At 36.6% G+C, this 10,547-nt stretch overlaps 2 protein-coding genes across 2 annotated transcripts; both read right to left on the minus strand.

Moving 5' to 3' along the window:
• Window positions 1-1,198: 1,198 nt before the first annotated feature.
• Window positions 1,199-4,141, minus strand: LOC115956502 (G-type lectin S-receptor-like serine/threonine-protein kinase At4g27290). The gene is made up of 6 exons (XM_031074858.1): window positions 3,931-4,141; window positions 3,265-3,386; window positions 2,953-3,163; window positions 2,522-2,759; window positions 2,162-2,312; window positions 1,199-2,072 (listed from the first exon to the last, which is right to left on the minus strand). The coding sequence occupies exons 1-6, from the start codon at window positions 4,139-4,141 to the stop codon at window positions 1,971-1,973; spliced, it is 1,035 nt and encodes a 344-aa protein (XP_030930718.1). The 3' UTR covers window positions 1,199-1,970.
• Window positions 3,363-5,321, minus strand: LOC115957673 (S-locus-specific glycoprotein S13-like). Its single transcript, XM_031075978.1, has 2 exons — window positions 3,931-5,321; window positions 3,363-3,646 (listed from the first exon to the last, which is right to left on the minus strand). The coding sequence occupies exon 1, from the start codon at window positions 5,233-5,235 to the stop codon at window positions 4,237-4,239; it is 999 nt and encodes a 332-aa protein (XP_030931838.1). The 5' UTR covers window positions 5,236-5,321; the 3' UTR covers window positions 3,363-3,646; window positions 3,931-4,236.
• Between the last annotated feature and the right edge of the window lie 5,226 nt (window positions 5,322-10,547).

Raw genomic sequence — 10,547 nt, forward strand, 5'->3', positions numbered from 1 at the left:
ATGTTGAAAAAACTCTTCAAAGACCGCTAAGACGTCTTTCTCCACTACTCTCCAACAATGATGATAAAATGCCATAGTAAACCCATCCGGACCGGGAGCTTTGTCCCCTTCCAAATCACGTACAACTTGAAGTATCTCCTCCCTCTCAAACTTCCTTTCAAGCCAAACCCTCTCCACATCCCCAATACGATCAAATTCCAAACCCTCCACAAAAGGCCTCCACCCCTCAATCTCCTTGTACAAAGTTTTATAAAATTGTACTACCTGATTAGTCACCTCGGATTCCTCTTCAAACACCACCCCATCCACCTCCAAAGTCCTTAGATGATTAAATCTTCTATGAGAATTAGCCACCTTATGAAAAAACTTGGTATTGTTGTCCCCTTCCTTGATACAGAACATCCTAGATTTTTGTCTCCAGAAAATTTCTTCCAAAGAAAGAAGATGCTCCACCCGGGACCTCAAAGCTACCTTATGCCCTTTCTCCCCATCAGTGAGACCAAAGTCCCCTTCCTTGGTGTCTAATTTTTTTAGCTCCTCCAATAATTGTTTCTTTTGATGCTCTACATTACCAAACTCTCGGCGATTCCATTGCACAATGTCCTCTTTCAGAGCCTTCAATTTTTTTGCAAACACGAAACTAGGTGTACCTACAAAAGAATGCCGATTCCACCAGAACTGAACTCTATCCACAAATCCCTCCGTCTTCAACCACATATTTTCAAATCTGAACGGACTTTTCCCCCTTGCCATTCCCCCTGCCTCCAAAAGAATTGGACTGTGATTTGAGATAGGACGTGGTAAAATCCTTTGAAGAACATCTGAGAAATGGTCCTCCCAATCTGGAGTGACCAACGCTCTATCAATCCTGGACATCGTTGGGTTATCAGTACCACTTGACCATGTATATCTACCTCCGTCTAAAGGCAAATCAACCAGGTTAAGATCCTCAATAAATTCAGAAAATTTTTCCATAGCCAAGGTCAAACGTGCCTCACCCCTACGCTCGCTAGGAAGCGAACAATATTAAAATCACCAAAGCAGCACCACGGTAACCTCCAATATTGCTGAACACCCACCAACTCATCCCACATGTGACCCTCTCAATATTCTCATTAGGGCCATAAACCCCTGAACATGCCCATATAAAACCATCCCCCACCCCTTGCCACTTTACCGAAACTGAGAAAGTGCCAACCATAACCTCCAGCTTCTCCAAAACCCTTTTATCCCACATAAGCAAGATACCGCCAGCAGTTCGATCAGCCTCCAAAACAGCCCAATCCACATATGGACAGCTCCACAAACTACAAACCAACTGTCTATTCATGCTAGCAATCTTCGTCTCTTGTAAACAAACAACATCGCACTTCCACTCCCGCAACAAATTCTTCACCACAAGACGTTTTTGAGGATCATTTAAACCTCTAACATTCCACGAAATCATTCTTATCTTCATAAACACTAAACTAACCCCTGCTATTGACACCAACACAAGACCACCTTTTATCTCCTGTCATAATTCACCAAACATATTAAGTTTTGCAACTCTCTACGTCCCTTGTTTTTGGACTTAGCCACTTTTTTACTACCCATTTCTCTCTTGTGTAACACATTGGCTGCTTCCATCTCAGTTTCTAGCCTCTGTAAGAGAGCAATGCACAACTTCTCATGTCTAGTCGTTGACAACCCAACCAATTTACTGAACCCAGGAATTATGTGCTTCACCCAGCTAGAAATATCTAACTTATTCTCAATACTCAATACCTCAGTGCCCTCCTCCAACTCTACCAACTTTGTTGACACACCCGGATCAATGATTTGCAGAGGTAAACAATCTGACACTTTAGTTTCACCAAACCCCACAGAAAAATCAACTGCATCCTCCACAAGTATGACCTCCCTAGGAAGACTTAAAAGTTCCTTACTAGAGAAAGTATTAACTTCCTGACCCGATACTTCAAAACCCATTAACCCAGCTCGCAAAAACTCCAGAAACTGATCGGGAAAAGATCCTCTAAACAGGTAAACAATAGTTCCAACGCCCTGCCCTCCTTCCACAACAACCATGCCTGGAACAATTTCAATCCAGATACTCACATAATTCACCAAGAGAAAGAGAGAGAGAGAGAGAGAGAGAGAGAGATAATTTTCCACTTACATGTCCCAAAAGGTTATGGCAGTGATCTGGATGAAAAAACTTTCTATTTTTCTTGCCACTCACTATCTCTAACATAAGCACACCCAAGCTAAACACATCAGATTTCACTGAAAATGTTCCATCAACTGCATATTCAGGAGATATGTAGCCGCTGCATGAAACCATCAAATATAAGTTTTATTATCTTTATTGTTGTTGTTGTTATTGATAAGTTGCATGTCAATACATCTTTAACACATGACCTTACCCTTCACACCATGTTTATGAGGAAAGGAAGTGTCATTTGAGTCAGAGCACATTGATGAAATATTTGCTATAGTATGACAAACAAGAATCTAGTTCCATTTTTATATTACATACTATGTTCCAACAACTCTATCTGTCTTCACTTCACTTTCATCTCCTCCAAAAGTTCTTGCTAAGCCAAAATCTGATTTTTTTGGGTTCAAGTTGATATCTAATAAAATATTGCTTGCTTTCAGATCCCTGTGGATGAGTTGAAGTCTAGAGTCCTGGTGGAGATAGAGAAGTCCTCGCACAATCCCAACAACAATCTCATAACGCTTTGGCCATGCCAGCATTGCACTTTCATTTTGTTCTGCATATAATTTTTTCCCTTGTTACCATGACTTCATCTATGACTATTTTTAGTTCTTTTTGTTTTATTTATTTTTTTTGTGAAAAATCAATCGGAAGACTCTATCGGATACATAATAGGCAATAAACACAGGTACACAACATATAAAAGAGGGAAAGTAATAATAATACATAAAGGGTCAAGAGAATTGTACCAAAAATGAAATAATTCAAGCTTTTGTTGGGCATGTACTCATAGATTAACATCCTTTCATCTCCTTGAATGCAGTAGCCTAAAAGGCTGATAAGATTCCTATGTTGAAGTTTGGCAATGAGAACAACTTCATTCTTGAACTCTTTAAGACCTTGTCTTGAATCCTTTGACAGCCTCTTCACAGCAATATCTTGTCCATTACATAGATTTCCCTGCAAATCATCACATAAAGATGCATGTTTTTACCTTTTGAATTTGCATAATATCACCATACAATTTGTGACCTGTATAACAAATTCAGAATCCTTTTTACCTTATAAACAGGACCAAATCCACCAGCTCCAATCACATTTGCTTGAGAGAATTTGTTTGTTGCGGTAGCAATTGTTGTAAAATCAAATGAAGGTACCTCTACGTCTTCTTTCTTTCTTTCACCTATTGAATCCATATATTACCTTTTCAGGAACTGCTTTTTAATTTTAGTCTAAGCACCCTTTATTATGCCCTCTTTAATTGATCTTGCTTTGATGGATGAGTGTATATATATAGGAAAAATGGATGAGTATACTTACATCTTATATTTGTTGCTTTCCAAATACAACTAAAAACCAACCCCAAAGTAAGCAATCCAGAACTGATTGATAACATTACGATGACCACCAGCCTTTTCTTCGTATTTGATTTGTGGATTGATCCTAGAACGGACAGCAGTTAAGAATTTGTTCATTTTGCTTGAAATGTTCTTGTTTCTTTTTGGTAAATGTATTAGATCATTGATTACACTTGTCAGGATTTATTATAAGTCAGTTGAGAATGCTAATGAAAGCATGGACAAAACTATAACCTGGGAACTTAAACTGAACTGTATTCTACTACAGATTATAAGACTTTCTGCACCATGTTGGCCAAGGCTTTTACAAAGCCTAAATAAGCTAACATGTGAGAAGCTGTGTGTTATAGAGCAGATAAGTGCACTTACTAAGTTCTGAAGCAGGCAGTCGAATATAGATGTCTTGCCCAGGATTTTCTTCTGAATACCCACTAATATCATTTTCTTCGCTGTACCCCATAATATCAATCAAATCCCCAAACCAGATCAAACAACCGTTGCCTCCTCTAATATCTGAATTTGCATATGCTGTACAGGAACAGTTCTTCAAGCACTCCGCCTCGCATTCCTTGGTGCTCATACTCTTGTTTAACCAAAACTCCAACAAGTCAGGCAATTTCACCCACGCAAGCTTTATGAAACCATCTTTCCTCTGGCATTCCAGCGGAGTTCTCCTCACACATCCACTCGACCAAATGAGCTGTTTCCATTCTTCTGGTGATTTGGGGATGAAACCTTCCAAACACTTGCAGATTGATATGATTTGTAACTTGGGCAAACACTATTGGCACCACACTGCCCATAATTGTCACACAAGTCATTTGGAATTGCATTCATAATGGTCCATTCACTGCTTCCTTCCTTCAATAAAATGCCTTGCAGGAGGCCGGACTGACTCAATGTTATCCTCATATTATTCAACTTGTCTTTAGGTTCATATAAATTTCCCACCACGTCCTTTTGAAGTCCTAATATGGGAACAAAATATTGATTAACAGGCACAGGAAGACCACCAAATCGAACTCCATTCCATAGTCCAGTGCGGAATTTTTTTACTGAACCCCTTCTAAGAATTATTTGAGGCAACCCCTTATAATCAAATTTGTATGTAAAATCTCCAGGAGATGCAATATCTGAGTCTCTGCAAGATGTCAAAAATCGGTCTACACCATTGTTCATGTCCTTTCCTATTGTCATGCCTGGTAACCATGTGTTAAGTGGGTAATCAAAGCTCTTCCACAGATAGCTTTTAGAGCTTGATGTAACACTGTCTTCAAGAACAAGGTTACCAGAATCTAAAAGCTGAGCAACTGGTGTCTGTGCGACCCTGGACAAGTTGGAATACCAGATAGTGTGGTTTCTTTGGTTGAGAAGAATAAGCGTTCCATTGTTGCTGATAGTGAAAACTCCAGATGCATCTGTGAGTGGATTGTTCTGGTTCGCTATCCACACAAGTATCCCTGGGGTCTTCTTGTACCATATGCCCAAGTATCTGCTCTTGTTGTTGCCTGAAGAGAAGAAGCCCAGCTCAAAAACTTGGCCTGAGGAAACTAGTGTCTGGTTACCGCTAATTGATTGCCCAGAACTAATGGTGTCAGCTGCAATGCAGAATTGCAAGAAGGTTGAGAAAGCAATGAGACAATAAAAGAGTGAGGGAAGAGCAAGTGTCTCCATTAATTTAGGCTCTTTTCCTTTTAGTTTCGCTGAAAAAAAAATTATATATATATATATATATATATATTTATTCAGCCAAAAGCAGTAGCAAACTACGGCTTTCTGTAGAGAACTGCAAAACTATAAGCAGCTCGTCACTGCCTAAACAAGGACTTCATATTTCAAGTGATATTTATTTTTGTGTCCACTGCTTATGTGGAGCCATGTCTTCTTATCCTTTTTTTTTTTTTTTTTTTTGCCCCACTTTTTGGATAAATTTAAACAGGGGAACCTAGTTTCTCTGCCCATACATCATGGTTCTAGATATAGAAGGACTTGGAAAAGACGTTGTGCCTGCTTTGAATTGTGTTGGTGTGAGAGTAACCTACAAGACGAGGTGGTATATATATGCCGGGTACCTCACAAGGAGGCGGGACCCACACAATGTGGGTCTTGTGGGTCCCGCCTCCTTGTGAGGTATATATACAAAATCCCTACAAGACTGGGGCACTGACATTGACTAATGATGATAAGAAAAATGTGGACTAGAATTGTTAAGATTGTGAATATAATTACGTATGGCTTGAGCCTTGAGGAAAACCTTGGCTTTTTGGCAGAATATTACGGTCTTTTGTAAAATATATTGATGAATTTTAATATTAATTGATAAAGGAAATGTAATCTTTTATTATTATTTCGATTAAAGTGGGTTGGGAGATGAAAATGTGTAGAAATTTGAATTTGTTGTTGGAGAGTTAGTAGCATGCTTTCTAAATCCCATTCTTTAATTTTATAAACTTATACAATGACAATAGGGTGTGTGTATATATATATATATATATATATATATATGTGTGTATTAATACTCTATGAATGCAATAATAATTTACTCTATCGTTTTACATAGTAGTGGTCTCACTACCTAAATTCATGGTAAAATTCACTATAAATACACATTTTGCACTAGGACTAATCACAATAATATAATTTTTATGTTTTTATTTTGATAAGTACACAACAATATAATTTTTATATTAATATATCAACTAATTTACCTATAAATAGATGCATATTTGAGAATATTTGAGCAAAGAGAGTTTTTTTTTTCTTTTGGTGGAGTTTTGGGCTAAGTTATTAGTGTAGAGTTAGCTTAACCCACATGACGATTCATTTGGGATATTAGATCCTCAAGGAGACAAGTCAAATGAAAATCTATTGCATTGGTTTGTAAGTTTTGCCAATTGCAAATGGCTTGAATCTCTTTTGGAGTTCCAAATTGTCACAAATGAGTCATTGGTGGGAAGATTGTGTAGAATTCCAAAAATTCTACAATCATTGTGTTGTAAGTAAGCGGGGTGTTTGATGTAGGAGGAATCAAACCCCAAATCTCTTATTTGACAGTAAATTTTTTTATCAATTAAGCTAATTGGTAATAACTTACAACATGTAAGTTGTTTGCTTGATTATATATAATCGAGCTATAAAGTTTTGAAAATAAGACTGTAATAACCTCTTTCATTGTGGATTTTTTCTAGTGATAGTTTACCACTTTACCTTGGAGTAGTTTTTCTTTTGAAGAAGTTCTTCAAAACTTTTTAAATACTTATGTTTTTTATTATTTACTTTTATTGTTATATGAATTGTGGTGATATATGTGTGTTTGATTTACAATTGTGAATTCCAGGCTTTTTTTTATTGATCTTGTACGAACTTGATAATCAAAATTGATCATTTAAACAGTTAGCAGTCAAACCTGATTTATTTCTTTAAAGAAAATAAAATTTCCATTTAACATATTTAGAACCCAAAAGAAAAAAAAGAGAAAGAAACACTAATAGGCTAATAGGTTAATCTTAATTTGTCTGATATTTTCATGAAAATTATATGCCACAGCTCGTCGAACGTGTGCAGTCCTTTGATTTTCAACTTGCGATCCACCTATCACGCTCTCATTGCCTTCTCTCTCAAAAAAACCTATTACTTTTCTCTTTGATTTGAAAAATCAAATTAGAAAAAGAAAAGAAGTGATGGAAATGCCGAAATGGAAGCTACGGTGAGATGTGTTGACTGTTGAATTGAAACGTCTAGGGGAAAAGCGACGGAACCAAGGATTTCTACAAAGGAATGTTCTGTAGTTGTATTAATTTGAAAATGAATGTCAAGACTCATCTAATGTAATCATAATTCCAACTTCCAAGTCATCCAGCTAAAAAAAAACAAAAAATCAAAATCATAAGTCCAAGTAAGCTCCATTAAACAATTAAAAAAGTAAATGCCTCAATTGAAACAAATGAAAATGTGATATAAAGAGCCAAAACATACATTGCATTTTCCAGCCGAGGAAAATGATATGAGCCTGTTTTTTCTAGCATAACCCATATCTTGAGTTTTTGTCTCTGAAACTACCAAGAAAATGCTGAGCTCTTGCGAGCTTTATCTGTATAAGACTGTATCTCACTACAATGCCTATTTACGTAACTGATTATACACTCAAATTTCCACAACCAAAATTGTATTTTTCATTTTTTTTCTCCTCAACAAATTGACTTCCCTGACACTACAGCGACAAAGCTGTGATTTTTCTCCACAAAGGGTGCAAACTCTAATTAAATAAGAAAATTTAAATGAATTGTTTTGATATTATTTTGTAAAACAAAGGTAATTGCTTCAATAATTATTCTTTGATAACGTTTTGGTTCTTCTAGGACCACAAGTATTACCATAACATAATATTATATGCGATTGTGATTGATGAACTATTACTTTTACATAGATTCATAACTTTTTCTTTGCCATTCGCGGCTGCACATGTCAAGGTTGTGGTAAGAGTTGTGCCATACTCCATAGACTTTCTCTAACAATTTATATTTTTTATTCTCTCTCTATCTCTCTCTCTCTCTCTCTCTCTCAACCAAAAAAAAAAAAAATTAAATAATTAAAAAATTATAACATCTTGCTATAGTACGCTCTCAAAAATGAAAGCTCACTATAACAAGATGTCAAATTTTTTAGCATATGGCATTTTTGATAGAGTAGGTTTTTGTGGTTAATGCTGAAAATAGCATTTAAGCATTTATAACACTCTATGAGCGCACTGTAGCAAGATGTTATAATTTTTTAGCATATGGCATTTTTGATGGAGTAGAATTTTGTGGTTATAAAATATAAATGCTGAAAATAGCATTTAAGCATTTAAAACACTCCTGATAAGAATGCTCTAATGGCTCAAAAAATAAACCTAGTTTTTCAAGTAAAAATATTCCTAAAGTGATCTTATTTGATGCCTGACCGAAATAGGACTCTAATTTGAATATGAAAATCTTATATACACTTAAAATCAATGAATAAAACTCTAAATGATAAAATAACGAACATTACATTTAAAAAAAAAAAATTAAAATTAACAAACAATAAAAATTATCTTTCATATTTTGTCCTACGTCATAATGGAATATTTATAAAATTAAAATTGACTTCATCAAACCCATCATTATATTATATTATATTATATATATATATATATATATATATAAAACATATCTTTTCAATTCAAAAAACCCAAAACATATGATTTTGTTATATGCCTTTCGTTTCTCCAGTAGGACTTTGTTATTTCTTCTACTTTGTTATTTAATTTTTCTTAAGGACTAGGTAAAAAAACTTTCCCTAGGAATTCCGAAACAGCAGATAATGTTTTTCTAGACAAAACTTATGACATTCCGCTCAGTAATTTTTGCTAATGGCTCTGCTTCCACCCATTTGGTAAAATAATCGATCCCTACCACCAAGAACTTCATTTGTCTCGTCCCCATGGGAAAGAGACCAAGGATGTCCAATCCCCACTGAGCAAAGGGCCAAGGGACCACCATTAGAGTAAGGTACTTTGATGGTTGCTTGGTATATTACTGTAGCGTTAACACTTGTCACACACTTTGACATAGGCTTTGGCATCTACTTGCATGGATGGCCAGTAGAATCCTACACGGACTATCTTATGGACAAGGAATCTAGCTCCTGAATGATTTCCACAAGCTCCTTCATGGACGTCCCTCAAGACGTAATGGGACTCGTTTAAAGTTAAACACCTTAAATAGGGCTCAGAGGAACTCCTTTTATATAACACCTTGTCCATAAGGATGAACTTCGCTACTCTTACCCTTAACTTTCTTGCTTCTTCTTTATCCTCTAAAGGAGCCCGTCTTAGAGATAAGATACGATTGGGGTGGTCCAGTTGGCTACTCCGTCTACCTAATTTACTTATAGAATGTCAATACTTTGGATGTATTGGATTTTAATTCGATAACCTACTATCTCACAGATGCCATCTTGGTTAAGACGTCCTCTTCTGCATTTTCCTCCCTTGGTATCTGTTGAAACTAAGTCATTGTGAAGCCTTTAATACATTGTCTAACTTTGCTCAAGTACCTCTTCATCCATTCCTCCTTAGCTTCACATCTTCCATTCCTTTTGGCCTATCACCAACTGTGAGTTTCCTTGGACGAGGACTAAATATGCTCCAAGTGATTTAGCTAACTCCAAGCCCTAAGGTAGGGCTTCATATTCTGCTTCATTATTGGTCGTTTGGAACTACAAACAAATGGCATACCCTAGATGATCCCTTTCTAGTGGCTGTAAAACTATCCCAATTCCTCTTGCATGTTGTGCGGACAAATCATCCACACGAACGACCCACTGTTTTGCCCCCTAGTCTTTATTTTGCTGGTCACTTGTAGGAGTGAATTCGGCAATGAAGTCTGCAAGGACTTGAGCTTTTATTGCTTCTCTTGGTCTATACTACACGTCAAACTCACTAAGTTCCACTGCCCACTGTATCAGTCTTCTAGCGGCCTCCAGCTTATTCATGGCCTTCTTTATCGAGTGATCTATTAGGACATTGATTATATGAGCTTCTTGAAAATAAGGCCTGAGCTTTCTTGTTACTGTCACCAAAGAAAATGCAAGCTTTTCCATGGGCTAGTATCGTCCTTTAGCTCCCCCTAAAGCTTTACTAGTGTAGTAAACGGGCTTCTATACCTTTCCTTCTTCCCTAATCAAGAAGGGACACTGCTAGGTTGAGATACAACTCTTCGCCTAGTTTGGACGGGCTCAGCAATAGAGTTGAAGCGAGATAAGCCTTTAAGCTTTCAAATGCTTGTTGGCACTCATCCGTCCATTCGAATAATTTTCTTAATACTCTAAAAAACAGTAAACATTTGCTAGTAGCTTTGAAACAAACCTGTTAAGCACAACTTCTCGTCTAGTGAGGCTCTGAACATCCTTGACATTTTTCAGGGCCTCCATATTCAAGATTGCTTGGATGTTATCAAGGTTCG

The sequence above is a fragment of the Quercus lobata genome, chromosome 8, assembly GCF_001633185.2.
Source record: "Quercus lobata isolate SW786 chromosome 8, ValleyOak3.0 Primary Assembly, whole genome shotgun sequence".
Lineage (NCBI taxonomy): Eukaryota > Viridiplantae > Streptophyta > Magnoliopsida > Fagales > Fagaceae > Quercus > Quercus lobata.